The 16,864-nt window shown below is 43.2% G+C and overlaps 1 protein-coding gene across 4 annotated transcripts in view; it reads right to left on the bottom strand.

The window, feature by feature from the left end:
* The window catches only part of sppl3 (signal peptide peptidase 3), a 34,306-nt gene extending 24,653 nt beyond the window's left edge, over window positions 1–9,653 (bottom strand). For all 4 annotated transcript variants that reach the window (XM_079734681.1, XM_079734682.1, XM_079734683.1 and 1 more), the window contains exon 1: window positions 9,230–9,653. In XM_079734681.1, coding sequence (XP_079590807.1) covers window positions 9,230–9,255 — 26 coding nt within the window. In that variant the 5' untranslated portion in view covers window positions 9,256–9,653. The remainder of the gene's footprint in view (window positions 1–9,229) is intronic.
* Window positions 9,654–16,864: the final 7,211 nt, after the last annotated feature.

Genomic DNA, 16,864 nt, shown 5'->3' with positions numbered 1-16,864 from the left:
TCACTGGGCCGAAACAGGGGGAATACAAAGGGTGAAGAAAATAGAAAAAAAATAACCAACTGAAAAGACGAGGGATCCTGAATTTCTTGTCATAAGGGACAACCCTGAAACCCAGACAGATACAAGGAACGGCAAGAGACTGTTATTCATGACTACGAAGGGCTGTAAACAAAAACACTGCAACCCCCGTTGCATGGTTTTTGCATCACGTCCTGCCTCCTACACGCTTCAATAGTGTTGCATGGTATACCGATACTGGGTCCGTCTGAATCACAATACCCTGCCATTTAAAATGATACAATGCTCCATTGTATTAGTACCGTTACTTTAAGAATAAGTTTGTCTTAAGCTGCATTTCCTATAAGTTGCTTCGATGTGTGACTGCGGGACAGTGTGTGTGCTTTGAATCCACTCCCTGCAGGCACTGTTGGCTTTTCAGCAGTTATTATTTCCTCTCATATGCATGCTAGCGTTCATTTCAGAACCAGGCATTTCAGCAAGTAACTCTTTAAATTGAGGGCATGCGGTATTTTTCCGAATGAAGCGCTCTGCTTATTTCATTCACAGAACATCGAGTGGAGGATCTCTATAAAAAAAACTTTCAACACCAAACGATATGACTACGTTTGTTGCTTGCTATAATTCGAAGTCGTCCAGGCGGGTAAACTGATCATTTGCAAAACACTTTTAAGAATTTACTTTAAAGATGCGTTTTACTGCAAGACACAGGATATTATCTAAGTCCTGCTTTTCCAAATGTTAGAGTATTCACCCCTCATCCTTTTAGAGCTTCTTTCGACCGTCCTCCCACCGCTATGCTCTCAAACGAATGACCTATATTGGTTGTGTAATGCACGTTATGATTGATATTTCTTACAATGTATTACAAAGAAATTAAACATTTGGAAAAAGGAGTTTGTGTCAAAAATCGAATAGAAAAAAGGATGCTGTTCAATAAGTGATCTGGTTGCAAATATATAAAGATAACTATAAAAAAATAATCACAAACTCAAGTATAGGGGACATCAGATTATTGCATGCCATTGAACAGCTTTCAAAGCTTTTTAACGATTAAGGTTATATGAACAATATTCATGGCTTAAAAACACACCTAAATGTATAAAGAAACAATAAAAGCAAATGAACCAAAATTGTATTGAAGATGAAAAAGCAAACGTAAATGACATGACCTGTAAGTCGAGCACTGCATGGGTTAGCCTGCACACTACAGTAGTGGACTAAAGCAGGCTGAACACAAACCACAAAATACACTTCATGGGTTAGCCTGCACACTACAGTAGTGGACTAAAGCAGGCTGAACACAAACCACAAAATACACTTCATGGGTTAGCCTGCACACTACAGTAGTGGACTAAAGCAGGCTGAACACAAACCACGAAATACACTTCATGGGTCAGCCTGCACACTACAGTAGTGGACTAAAGCAGGCTGAATACAAACCACGAAATACACTTCCTTGGCGGAGCTCTGCGCTCCTGATGTTGTAGGTGTTTGCGGTGGCATCGTTTCAGCATCGAGATATTTAGGCAGGCATCATATTGAAGCCATAATTCTGGTATTGTGCCAACACTACGCTCCACCCCTCGCCTGAAGTATACTGACTTTCTCAAATATGTGTGAACATGACTGATGCGCCTCATCTCCTGTTGTGTGTAACATGTGTGAAAGTGCAACTCCTGATCATCGCTGGACCAGAGCTCATCAGGAGGTCATGTGTGAAAGGCCTATTAGTCAGTTCTCTAGTGCAACATGTTTTTTGTAGAAAACAAATAACATCCCAGATCCATCTTAGCCCTGTGAAACGAAAGCCTTATGAAACTAATGCATTATGTTATTTAAAAAAATGCAGTATAGCCCTTTTAATGACAAAATATTAGAAAATAGCATGAAGACAGAAAAAAGATACACTGGATATGATCAACGAAAAGCTACAGTTATCCATGGACTGCACAGTCCGCTAGGTGACGAATGGTAATGTTTTGATCAAGTGGACATGCATGCTGGGAATGTTGTTTGATGCTGCTTGGTGTGAACCACAGGAGCGCGGCATAATCCTTTTACTAATGACAGGGTAGGCATCAGTAGGCATCATATTCACAGCTACATTTAACACACAACAGGACTGTAATTGATTGACCTGAGAGATAAGGACATAATAGAGAACTCCTTAAAACAAAGCAAGCATTGTAGCTATGGTAACTCCCATGCTTAAAAACATTTAATAAAAGCCTGTGTTCATAAGGCGTTTTATTCATTTTTTTAGGAGCATTCTACCTGACAAAGCCTTGACAAGCCTGTGACACTAATGGCGTCACAGGCTTATCGGCAACACAGCAATCAGATATAGGCAGCTGGTATACAGGGCGTCGAACCTAATTCATATTCAAGTATCGAACTGGTGCCTCTGAATTGTGCACACAGAGGCCCGTGGAACATGGGTTGGATAGATGAATGGAACATTTAAAAACAAAATACAATCCCGGACTGTCTGGGGGCTGGGCGCCGGTCCAACGTGCCATAAGACTTCCTTGTTCTCCGACAAGACGCCGTTTTCAAGAACACAATTCCAATACCATGTCCTCGTCTAGCCAACGAACGACTTGATTACCAAGGGACATGTCATCGAGGAGCATGATAAATCCTGGCTTTTCCTTTGCTTTCCAAAAGCAGCACATGTGGCAGATCATTGGTGTGTGATTTAACCACTTTTTTAGGAATTTTATGTTCTTTTGGTTGTTGTCAAGTCGCCCTTAAGTCAGGTGAAATCAGCTCATGAGAACACTAAAACTGTTGGCCTGCGTTCACTATGAATCAGTCACAGCCAAGGCCAGTCATTTTGTCCAGTTTCTTTGAACCGTCTGCTCTTGAAGCAAGAGGCTTAATCTTACAAGCAAGAGGATATGACAATTAATGACAGTGAACAGTAGCGAATGAGGCTCAGAGCTTAAGGACTTTGGTTTGAACAGCATTTTTTTTTTGGCGTGGAGGGGGGGGGGGTTGCTTTGGTTTGGGACTCAACGACAGGTGGTGATGTAAGCAAGGGGATAACTAAGCATGCAGTGTCTGATCTGGGGCTCAGCAACATTGTGCATGTAAATGCTTCTGCCAACATTAAACGGAGGAATACCAACAGCAAATCTCCTCAAAAATGGCACAGCATAATACTTAAGAAAACATTTGAACAAAATTAATGAATTCAAGCCATAAGCTATAGGTTAGAGCTATATGCTAGTCACGACTGACTAACCTAAGCCACCAATCGGTGGGCCAGCTTTGTCTCCTTCATACTGATTCAGTTGGCAGGTACTCCAACAAAGCAGCAGCTTCCCTCAGCATTTCAGGAGAACAGGATCGTTAGCCATATCTTCATCGTTCAGCAAGGCACTTGTTAGCATTCTGTTGTTGACGGTGGAAATTGGATATCAGGGTCAATTCAGTGTCTAACGTCCAATCAGTGCAGCAGCCAACTCTTAAAAGGGAAGGTAGACCGGGTGAAAAACTGCAGATCCGCACCTTTACTGAAATGTATGTTCTATTGCAGTTAATCATTAGAACATGTTAGAGATATAATATGCTTCTAGTGGCCAGTTTGAGGCTTTTATTTTATCATTCAAACCCAATCGAATAATTTAATTGAAGGTTTAAAGTATTTACATTTTGTCTTGGTATCGTAACCGTTTGCTTAGATACGGGCATAAGGGATGGACCAGGTATTTGGAAGGAATCAAATCATGTCTTAGACATAATTTCCATCAAGCTAGAATGGGCCAGGAAAGGTGTAGCATACCAGATTATTTTACATGATGGTTGTTTATGATAGTTTTCCGGGGAAATCCAGTTTTATACAAACACACTGACCCCATGTGTGGGCTGGTGCACTTGGCAAGAGAAGGCAGAACACAGCCCTTGTTTTGTTCCAACTCTAAGGAAACAGACATTTAAGAAGGACAGTTATGGACTTTATTTAAATACCCGTATTTCAAAAAACAATACATGCACTGCAAGTGTAAGGGCCCATTTGAATTGATAATGTCTCTGAACAGTAGTAACATGACTAGTAACTTAGCCAAACAATAAGGGGAACAATAAAACTAGTGAAACCATGCATCTCCCTGTGCATCTACTCCTTCCCTTAAATTTGTTTTGCATATAGCAGTTTACTGTTATGTTTTGGAACTTGTCTGCATTCTGCTCACAAGCAGGACCTAAACAATGTGGGTCAGCACTGGGAAAAACATAGAAGGTATGGCGGCATTCACACTGTTTACATATCGCATCATTCAATCATTGCATTTATACTCAAGAACCATTTATTAGTGAGGTGTAAGATACTGTTTCTTAGAATCATGTACGCCTTCCTTCAACTGAGCCCCCAAAATAAAAGGGCTACAAAGTACTTCAGTGCTCCCTTATCTTGAAATAGCACCATTAGCCAATTTCTAGTTATCTCGCAAACTTAATTGCTATAATTAATTAGGCCTATCTTGACATGGCAGCCTGGATAAGCACATGCTGCCACCACTCAAAGTACACTTTTATCCGCTCTTCTCAAAACGTGCTGTCCACCCAGCCACAGAGCCTTATGTAATCAGGATGTTCCGGAGGTGAGGAAACCCAAGAGGACTAGATATGCATAGACGCAATGTTTGTGAAATGGAGTAAGCTTATGTTTTATTCATGCTTTTGACATAAAAAGGGTTAATACAGACTTCAAAACACTTTGATTGTTACAAGACGTACAACATCGATTCACAATACCTTCCAGGTTTGTCATATTCTACATTCATTGTTAACATTATTTGCAATTTGCTACTCGCGTGTGTCAGGGCTCTGCTCTGGTATACCATTTTCCTGTTACCTAGAATGACTTGGGCTATTTTCGCCCCTGACTTGGTTGTACGGATTAATAAACATCACTGATACAATCGCCAGGGAAAGGCAGATCCCATAAGATATGGTTCATAAATCAGATATGGAAGTGTAAAATGAATCGCTGACCGACTGGCCTGGTTCAAAAAACCTAGAGTGAAGCCGTATCTTGTCTGAACGCTGTCAGCGGCTCAACACCGCACTCCCTAATGTATTTATCTGAGTTCACCAGCTACCTGCCTGCCTCCTCTTCGAACATGGCTCATAAGCTGAACATCCGTGCTAGTCGGAGGCAGGGGGAATCGCCCCACCAACATCAGAGACCACGCCGCAAAAGAGCCTTCTGGTTGTTTGAGTCGGATAGAGTGAGAATTGGGTGTGCATCCTTAATTAATTTTTCTCCGTAGGAATATCGCCCCATTTATTATTCTTTCACTTAGTCTTTGCCCTATTTGAGCAGGCTTTATGTTACCCCTCCATCCCCTGGAATAGGGGGTCATAACATTGATGCTTCGCGTTCGGAGACCTTCTCTGCTATTAAACTCCTTGTACATGCTGCCACAATATCTCTGCGAGACGTAGCGTCTACAGAAACCCAAGTTCAGCAGCAGAAGAGCGTAATACTCCATAAATCAGCAAAATGTGAGCTGTCGTGTATTGTACATCACCAATAATCACAAATGAGCGACCTCAGTGTTTTTAGCCTCCACCTTTCCTTTAGTACGGGCCAGTTAGCAAAAGGTACTCCCAAGACCCTTAGAAGAAAATAAACCCTTTGAAACAGCTGACTAACATTTATGATACAATGAAAATGCTGAGTCAAATCTTACTTTGGGCAACCAGATATTAAAGCAAGATTAGCTCTGAATGCCATTTCACTTTGTCTGTACTATTACAGCACTTGTCGTTATATTGCTACACTAGCCAACCATTGAACATTTCTGAACTCAAATATATTTAAAACAGGCATTCCTATACATATAGTCGACAATAGGACATACCAATGCCCGTTTCTAGGGTACAACATTGGCAAATGCAAACAACCACAGTTAAGTCAAACATTTTTGGTCAGTTTTGTGACGCAGAGATGAGATGCAATACTTTAAGTGTAGCTCAAAAGATTAAGACGCCAATGTATTGCTACGCATATTAGTTCTCGGGCTATACACATAGAAAGTAAACATGTCCTGTCCATATGCTGCAGACATTTGTTGACAACCAGAAACATTGCTATGGTTTACTTTGTACACTCAAGTCTCTGCTAGCGTCACCTCTGCTGGTGTCACCATCGAGTAGGCCAAAATATGTATGCATACAAAATGTTCACATACAACTCATAGCCTTCATTTCGGAGGGGAACATAACCTGTGCTGTTGTCCATTAAGAGCCAACATCGTTTGATAACAGATTTATCAATAACTCTTATGAGCTCAGCAGATTAATTGCATATATTAACATCAGGGAATTGAAATGTTACCCTTCACTTGTGAGAACTAGATTATATTTAATGTTATATTACATTAAAACATAAATATACACATACAGCCCACTATGACGTACTTATATTAATTTATCCATCATAAAAAATATAAAACTGATGAATAATTGCTGATGAGCAATGTAAGCAGTTAACTTTGTTTATTAGTCAAAAACTTGCATCTCCCAAGAATTGTCTACCCATGTCCCATTATTAAGAACCAGTTACACTTGACTTATGGAGAAGTTCTGTTCTAAAGAATTATTTTTTTCAAATACACAACACACACACACACACACACACACACACACACACACACACACACACACACACACACACACACACACACACACACACACACACACACACACACACACACACACACACACACACACACACACACACACACACACAGGTATTCTACTGAGGTGTTCAATGCAACCCCCCTTCCCACCAGTCTAGACAGTCCTGCAACCTGCAAATCTGTTTAAAAGAATAAACGTGATGGTTAACGAAAAGTGGGCTAATAATGTTGCACATATTTGGGTGTTCCCAAGCACCTAAAAATAACCTATATCAGCAAATTCCTGGTCTAAAAAAAATATGCATCCGTTAGGATCGGCGTCTTGAAACGACGACTGCTTACTGTGAACTAAAATTAAGACCAACTGTCGCTGTTCTTGCATGCTATTCCTCCATTCACTCTGACTAGCCCCAGTCTCCTACCCTGATCCACTAGGTAACCAAGTTAGCTTTGAATAGTTTCCCTGTACGGTGTTAGGGTGTACTCCTGCATATCCAGTCCTTCTCGGTGGGACAACCGATGCTGTCAACTACAGCATTGGTTGTGTCCTTCTACAATGCCTAGCTAGTATGTAGCGGATGTACTCATGTAGCGGAAACCAGATTCTTGCCATAATGCTACGCTTCCAGTTTAACTGAATGAAATGGAGGGTGTGACTTAACGTGTGTATTGATAGGTCAGGATTTGATTGGTGCAGGACAAGGTGCTTCCACACTGACCCAACACACATCGGGCCAGTATGCCATACACCTTGATGGTTGGTTGTTTTATTTCAGCAAACACTTTGAATCACTGGTCACCAACATTCTTTAGTTGGGTGTTGCCCTTTGTTCGAACAGGGTTTTGTTATTTATTCATATTATTTATGAATGTATTGTCATGCACCTTTTTGGTTTAACTACAAAACAATGATTGAGGAAATGAAGATGCCTGATATTTCCACAATATATAACACACACACACACACACCACATAATCGTGTATGGTACATCATCAATAATAACAAATGAACGACCTCATTGTTTTAGTCTACACCTTTCCCAAACCTTTTTAATACACAATCATACATATATATAAAATCCATGTGTCCACATACAACCAATATGCGTCATTCTGATAGACTGGATGTACAATTTGTGTCCAGATTCCCCCTGTTCTTGTTCCCTAAGTAGTGTACTTCTACTCTATTTAGTGCACTACTACAAGGTTCTATTTATGTAGAGGCCATTTAAACATGTCCCAGGTGTCCATTGTTTAAAACCTCGCCATTTGTGACAAGTGGGATTAACCTCATTCCAGATCCAATTTGCAACCCAAAACAATTCAGCCAAGTAATTAGTCAAAGCATGTAGCATTAATAATCGGTATACAGCCAATTACAACTGAATACAGGTTAACACTCATGTAAACCCTTACATATTGAAGACTGAAGAGTGGTAAATCTGTGAGTCATGTGGATAATGTAATCTATAATGCTTAATAGCAAACTTATTAGTTTCATCAGACACACACACACACACACACACACACACACACACACACACACAGACACACACACACACACACACACACACACACACCTTGAACAGGAAATTCTGTCAAAGATTTCACGTAACGTTCTTGGTCTGTCTCTCAAACTCATGGCAGAGGCTCTGAAACCTGGAGTTCACTTATTTTATGCATAGAAATAAAGTAAATACATGATTTGGAACAATATACTAGGTTTCATAATAGCATTATCTGCTGAGGAGTCTATACATTATGAATGCAGACACTTGCAGAAGAGTTTAAACACAGCCCACATCTAGCCACAGATGAACTTCAACTTAACTCAATTGTTTCATTACATTGCGAACCTATTTTAGCAGTGAAAACTGCACATGGTGACATTTGATTCTCTTAATTCCACACGAATGTCTGCTTATGGTTGAAGACCAGAAGGGGTTATAAAGCCAAAGCTGGGTGCAGGATCCCACGTTCAGAGCTCTGTTGCAGAACCTTTGTTATTGTGTGTATTTGAACGACGACTAAAACTAGCATCATGTTAGCTGATTGTTTCTGTGGGTTTATTACTAAATATTATCGTTGACGTGTGGGCAGGTTTCGTAATACGGGCTGGGGTCGACCTATTATCCCACTTGCAAGTCCGCAACTACCACAATATGACCGAAACAAGGTCGTCATAGGGAGCATCGCACCACCGCGCTAGCTCATTAGCTTCTTAGCATTTGTTGCCACAATGGCAGCGTTTGAATTGGCCGGAGCTCGATAGCGCTTCATCAGCTGACTTCATTAGATAGCCGCTACCTTAGCTGCTACTGGGGCTAGCAGCTAAGGTAGCGGCCACTGGCTAGCTGCATAGCTAGCAGCATCGGGACTACTGAAAAATAACTCAAGAGGATTGGCATTTAGCTGCCAGGACGGCGATGTCTAAACAAGGTCCCTTTGTGCACACTGGTTGGGTCAAACTGCCAGATATGTGATAAAGTGTAATAATGTACAATACTGTGTGATAATGGTGGTTGTCAGGAACCCCGGCAGCAGCAGACTTCACTCACCAGGAGGTGTAGCCCTGCTCCGCCATCCCGCCGACACCTGGTCACCTGGGTCCGGGGAGAACACCGAATACGGTCCCGATGACAACCCGCTGGGACCGTGGAGATGTCTTCTGCGGTTCCGTCGGAGACAGGCGTCCCTAGTAGTTACTTTTAAACGACAACATGGCGACACGTCCTAGCCTCAGCTAGTAAGCACTAGCTGAACAAGCTCGCAGGAGAGATCGCGGTGATGGTGGAGGGACAAAGACCCGAGGAAAGACTGACGCTGTGTCGTCGGTTCTCCGATGTCTCGTCGGCACCCTAGCCCGGCAGGCTCGGTTTGTTAATACACTACTTCCACTGTATATCCATATTCGAGAGGTTTGTCCGGTGTGACTGATGATCCCGGGGGCTGCAGCTCCTGCTGTAATGGAAGACGCTTTGTTTTCTACAGCGAGTCGCGGGGGCGCGCATCGCCCAGTAGAATAGAGTCTAACCAGAGACGTGCACGGGAACGCTGTTATGGTTGAAAGTGTTTGCGCTGCTGGTGTCTGTGCGTTTGTACGCAACGCAGGCATGTTATAATAGCAGCATTCATATTTAATATAAGTGTGTGTGTGTGTATTCCAAAGAAATACGCAGTTTAATATGTTAAAAGCAACACTATCAACACAGAAATGCCTGAACACAACCCTGCTGGAATTACAAAAGACGGACCATATATTTAATTTGCAGACGTAGATACATGGTCATTTAAAAGAAAGTATGAACAGAAGAACCACGTTTTATTATTCGCAATTTTGGCAAGAGATGGCTGTGTGTAAGAATTTTATCCGGTATGTTTTTATAGTAGATGTAAACTGGGGGGTGTAGCATGGACGTATGTGACCGGGTGATGAAGTCGGACCTCTTGGGACTGGATCGTCAGTCATGTCGTGTCTCCACCGAGAGAACAGCGTCTTAAGATATAGTGGTTGGAACCCCGTGTTTAGAGGCCTATCCCTACATCCCCAACTCTATTGCTGTAGCTATCGACTAGCTTGACATGCTAACTGGAGCCCTGGCAGCTAGTGTTGCCAGATTGGGCGGGAAATCTGTCCCAATCTGGCAACAATGCTGGCAGCCGACATCGCACGGACCTTTAAAATGCTCCGCACTAGCAGGGAGTGAACGCCGAAGCCTGAGCGCACGGAGGAATTTGCTCTGCGCTTTGCTCAATGTGCTCCGCCCATGCTGTATTATCTGACTACATCTTCATTCTTGTGCATCACTTTCAAAGTTCTAACTTGTGCAGACTTTAGTTTTGTCAAGAGTGACATGCTGTCTCTTCAGAAAGAACTTCGATTTAAAGGTTAAGTAGGGGGTTAAGGGATTCCCTCCTCTAGACGAACTCTAAGGATTACCAAAGTCCACCAGTGGAGGGAGGAGCATTCCTCAAGATTATAGGCAATCTGTTCAGGGACGTTGGCTCAGCAGGAATTGAATGCAAGTGCATAAAAATAATGTTTGTATTTTAACTTCAAAAAACTCTCGATACATAAGGAGATAGTTTGCTACAAATCTAAGCAGCAGCAATTACTTCGATAGCAGATTTTGGAACCGAAATGACCAAGAAAACATATTGAAAACTTATCAAATAAATAAAAATATATTTTTATTTACCTACATACATTAGCTAGTGTTATATATAATAATATATATTCTACCTTTAAAACTCTAGCAACATGTTAATTGATTCTTAATTATATGGAGTATTAAGAACCTTTTAGGCTACATAACGTTCGGTTCTGAACAAAAAGAAAAAAAAGATGAAGAACGGTAACAACTGAAACAGGATGACATGTCTGTTAATCATGTAGTCTCATATAACTTATGATATACATATGATATTTTGAATTGCTCTGCTTTTAACTGGACTGTATTATTCAGTCTTTATTTCTGATTGTGTGCAAATGTTTCTACTTAATAATGTAATTCATAGACTTTGCCTCTAGGTGTCGGGCTCTACTCTAAAGACAGCAGTAAAAAAAGGACGTATTTGAAGCACGACACAGTAGTCACAGAACAGGTCATGGATTTTTACATATATTAAGTTACAACAATCTGAAATCTGAAACACACACAAATAAGAAAAACACATGAAATAAACAGATAAATTATATAACAATCTGTTTTATTTGCTGGTAGCTCGTTTCTTGACAGTGAGTGTGTGTATGCATGCATGTTTGTGTGTGTTTTGAACACTTCCTCATATCTTGTGTATCTTTACTTTATGTGTGTACCTCTTTGCTCTATGCACACAACAGTTTATATATGGATCTCTCATGGTACTTACTTTAGGCACTGTATGGCTCAAGCCATGAAATTTGTGTTTAAAGCTCTAGGTAAGATCTGATTGAGGTAAATTTTATGTCAGCTAATTTACATTTAAATGTAAATGGTACTTTCTTTCATCATTATTATTATTATTGTTCTTCGATGTGAGCAGCTGTATGTGTTTGTATGAGTGTATATAGGTGAATAAATTAGTTAACATTGGAGTGGTCTCTGCTACGCCTTTTCTAACATAATGGAGGTAACATAACACCAACCCTAATATTTATATCCATAACTTCAGTGCTGCTGCCATAGAGAAGGCAAGAGAGAGCCGAAGAGCGAGACAGGGAGGGGGAGAGAGAGTATGGAGAGCGAGAGAGAGTGTGTCAGGGAGAGAGAGAAAGGATAACATGTCACACTACTGGTAATGAGCTGTGAGCGATACCAATGCTTTGTTCCTGATGTAAAGCACCTGATCCACATCTGTGAACGCAAACTGATATATTCACGTGGGGACAGCACTGGTGTCATGTCGGTCCCATGTAACTATACTATTGGTCCACTAAGAGAGACCCCCCTCCCCCCAGAGCAGCAGGTCAGGTCATGTGGTCATGAACAGGGGAGACTCTTTACATAATCTGAATATTCATGCACAACTGCAAGGTCGCTATATGAGCATGGAACTCTGGTTAGCCTGTACATCCTAGCATGTATCATTGCACGTTCTGTATCCTCCAAAACATCAACAGTCACCAAATAAGGACATTTTGGTCACAAGTTGGGGTATCTCAGACAATAAATCCTCAAGCTTTCAAGAACACACCTCCAAGATTAGCATTCAGAGGATTTAAGAATTGCTGACCCTTGAATACATTTTTTTTTTTGTTCCTTGCTTTATATAACAAGAAAACCAAGTTTTTAATCATATATAATACATATTGAAACCCACTTTCAAGATGTCGACTGTAGGCAAACAATAAATAACTAAAAAAGATATAAAATGTGCTAAAATGTTTGATGGAAACAATTTCTCGTTTAACCTTGAAGAACAACCACTGACCTGATAGGATGGCTACAATTCCCCCTAGTTTACTCTATTAATGCCCTCATCCCACAAAGTCTCCCCCAAAGACACAACCTCTGCAGTACTTCCTCGTCATTCCTCTTCCTCTTCTTCCACAGAACCAAGAGTGGGGGGGGGGGGGGGGGGGGGGGGGGGGGAAGTGAACCCCCCGTTTGAAGCTCCGTCCCTGCTGGAGAGGAGGTTCTGTGGGACTCTGTTAGCACGCTTGATATGAGAGCATGATCAAAGCTGTCTCGTTCCGCCTGACCGAAATCCACAGGATTAAGGATTAGGGAGACAGGAAGCTGAGGGAGAGAGAGAGAGAGAGAGATGGATAGAGAGAGTCAGTGTTTCGCTGGGGTGTTGTAGGTGGTGAAGGAGGTGGGGGCAACAGAGGAGGGTGAGGTATAGAGAGTGGAGCACAGCAAAGAGACACAATGAAAAGAGAGAAAAAAGGGGGTGGGGGGCTTGTAAGGTTGTGTCAGGTTGTGACAGACAGAAACGCTGTGAATGGGAACATACAGTCAGTGAAAATATGGTATGATAGTTTACGTTTTTCACATGATGGGAGGGGATGTTTGAAATATTGAAAATTAATCAGGTACTTTGCAATTTACTGTAATCCATGGAGCGGAGATTCAACAGCTGAACTTAATTTATGGTACAAAGTTTTCAACGTCACACGTCATTTTGAGATTTCAACATCTCTCTCGCTCTCTGCATGGATACAACTGTGTATACCTCAAGCATTGTTCAGATAAGTAACAGAGAGAGAGAGTGAGTTCAAGGGTCCCATGAAGAGAGTGGAAGAAGATCAGGAAGTAAGTGTAAGGGCAATAGGAAGTGAATGTAACAAGACCAGGAAGCGAATGTATGGGCACTAGGAAGAGCATGTAACGAGACCAGTAAGTGAATGTAAGGGCACTAGAAAGTGAGTGTAAGGGCACTAGGAAGAGAGTGTAGCGAGACCAGGAAGAGAATGTCAGGGCACTAGGAAGTGAGTGTAACAAGAACAGGAAGTGAATGTAAGGGCACTAGGAAGAGAGTGTAACGAGACCAGGAAGTAAGTGCAATGGCACTACAGTAGGAAGTGAGTGTAAGGGCACTAGGAAGAGAGTGAAAGGAGACCAGGAAGTAAAGGGCTGATTACGGTTCCACTTAAACGCAACGCAAGGACCACGCAGACACTTGCTAACCCTCGACGGAGGGTTAACATTTTTGGGAGGCACACGTCAGGCCCTTGCGGTTGACGCAAGGATGTAACGGCTCCGAAAACCCCCCTGCGTTGCGTCAACGTTGAACCATAATCAGCCCTTAAGTGTAAGGAAAAAAGGAATGGAGTTGAAGGGTACCAGGAATTTAGGGTAAGGAAACCAGGAAGAGAGTGTAACGAGACCAGGAAGTGAGTCTAAGGAAATCAGGAAGATAGTCTCAGGAAACCAGGAAGAGAGTGTAAGGAAACCAGGAAGAGGATGTGAGGGAACCAGGAAGTGAGGGTAAGGGCACCAGGATGTACGAAGGGGGAGCAGCCTGAGTTGGGATCGGGGGGTGGTGGAGCCCCAGACTGTTGAGTGGATTAGAACAAAGGCTGGATAGAGGGTCAGCGGAGATAGGCTCCCTCCCACCAGATGTGCTCTGCGCCGCTGGTGTGTAATGAATTACCTCACTGCCCATGACACCCGGGTTGGTGCGCTGACAATTACATTACACAACACAGCCCAACAACCTGATACGTGGTCTCCTTTTACTTTTACCAGACACTGGGTGTGTGTTGTCTGTGTGTCTGTGTGTTGTGTGTGTGTGTGTGTGTGTGTGTGTGTGTGTGTGTGTGTGTGTGTGTGTGTGTGTGTGTGTGTCCTCATGATGGTGTTGCGGGTGCTTTACCTCTCTGTGGACAAACCAAACATATCCAGCTCCCCCCCCCCCCAGGATGAATATAGGAGTGAAAGCAAACAGTGAAGAGCTGTATCACCGTCCACTTCTGTAGGGGTGCGCCTCATTCGCCAGAGCCTCTATCAATTTGTGCTTCCAGCCTATCGCAATAAAGGATGTGGTCCCGCACTGTCACAGAAACAGTTGGCACGGAAACAGCACATTACACCATTATCCAACCCCCCACCCTCCCTCCCAGGCCTTTGTCGTCATCCATCCCTCCCTCCCTCCCTCCCTCCCTCCCTCTCTCTCCTTTTTTTCTCTAACTGGTGCCAGTCTCTCTCTCCCTCGCTCCCTCTCTCTATCTCGTGGGTTTCATCAATGACTGCACAACCAACCTTGCTACCGACCAGCCGTGTGTACGCCTTCCCCCAAGTTATCTTGGCTAATAAACGCTCCTGCTCCATATAATTATAGGTGTGTATATTTTAATCTCTGCATTGCTGAATAAACACCCACAATGCATTCTGCCTCTGCCTGTTCTGCTCCCAACTCTCAGGATTTAATCCTGGACGTTTTTCTGCTCTCTCCCTCCCTCTCCCTCTCTCTCTCTATCTCTCGCTCTCTCTCTCTCTCTCTCTCTCTCTCTCTCTCTCCATGCTGACTCCTCCCTCCCATTTCTGTTCTGCACACACACACATGCACACACACACACTCTCTCTCTCTATCTCGCTCTCTCTCTCTCTCTCGCTCACTGACACACGCGAGCACACAAACACATACACACACGCCCTCCACCCCCATCACTGCAGTCTCTCAGCTGCCTCGGAGCAAACAAGAAAGGATATAGAGCACAGACAGTAATAAGGGAGAAAAGAGGTGTGTGTGCGTGCGTGTGTGTTGAAGGAGTGAGAGAGAGAGCACTATGTGCACGTGAGCGTGTGGAATATGAGAGGTACATAGGAGGAAGGATAGAAGAGCTAGAAGGAAGCATAGACGAACTAGGAGAGAGGATAGAAGGGCTAGGAGAGAGAATAGAAGGGCTTGGAGAGAGGAGAGAATAGCTAGGAGGAGGATAGAACAGCAGTGCTACGGCTGGATTGTTTTTTTCCTCCTGCAGTCTCTGCTGAAGCTGGACGGTGAACAAGGTAAGCCCTTCCTTTCTCTTCCCCCCTTTCTTATTCTTCTCCTGATTCTTCTTCTCCTTTAATGTCACACAAACACACACACACACACGCGCACACGCACACACGCACCACACACACACACACACACGCACACACACACATACACACACACACACACACACATTTTCTTTATGATCACGTTAAGGGTTGGCCTTGTTTAGACTCCAGCCTCTCCTTGGGTATTGAGCAAGCTAGCAGGGCTGGCTCACTGGGACCATTTTGAGGAGCTGGAGTCATTTTTTATTTATTTATTCTTTGCTGTGCATGTGTGTGTGAGTGTCAGTCTGTGTGTGTGTGTGTGCGTTTGTGTGCGTGCGTGCGCGTGTGTTGTAGAGATGGCATTGAAAGCAGGCAGCCTCCTCCTCCTCCTTCTCTTGTTCTTCTTCTTCTCTTCCTTCTTCTTCTCCTCCACCCTCCCCTCCCTTGGCCGGGCGCAGACAGAGGAGCCATCTCTGTGGTTGACTCATCTTCTCCGTGCATCTTTAATTGTTATTGAAAGCTCTCGGGCCGACAGTGATGCCAGGTTTATATAACGGCAAGCTTGTGTGCGTTAGGGGAGCTGCGCTGTGGGTCTGTGGGATGGGAGACACCCATGGTGTGTAGTGCTGCTGTTGTGTGTGTCTACATGTATGTGTTTTGTGTGTGTGCGTGTGTGTGTGTGTGTGTGTGTGTGTGAATCTATTCATTTTTTATAGTTATATCTCCATATGATGCTTGTTCTCCAGGTCTGCTCAGGCCCTGGGCTGGGGGGAGGGGGGGCAAAGACAACCAAGCTATAGGGGGGATTGGGGGGGGGGGGGGGGGAGCTTGGCTGGGATGGGCGGGAAAGGAGGGGGGGATGAGGACAGGCAGCCGCGTAGGATCAGATGTTTAGTACTCATGACTGGTTTTAGACACACATACACACAGACGCAACGCGCAAAACCGACACACACACACACACACACACACACACACACGCACACACACACACGCACAAACACACACACACACACACACACACACACACATACACATCCATAGATGCAAGCTCTGCAAATGGCAGGCTGGATTTGACTAATTGCTGCCGTTACTGTGGTCTCACTTTTGCATTTATTTTTTATGGTATATATATCCCCTTTCACCATTTTAGAGACTGAAATTAGTAGGCACTAGCTTTGTATGGGTCTTTGTGTAGATGTGTGTGTGTGTGTGTGTGTGTGTGTGTGTGTGTTTGTG

This window comes from Pollachius pollachius (genome assembly GCF_949987615.1).
Source record: "Pollachius pollachius genome assembly, chromosome: 4".
Taxonomy (NCBI): domain Eukaryota; kingdom Metazoa; phylum Chordata; class Actinopteri; order Gadiformes; family Gadidae; genus Pollachius; species Pollachius pollachius.
This window is presented reverse-complemented; position numbering and strand designations above follow the sequence as displayed.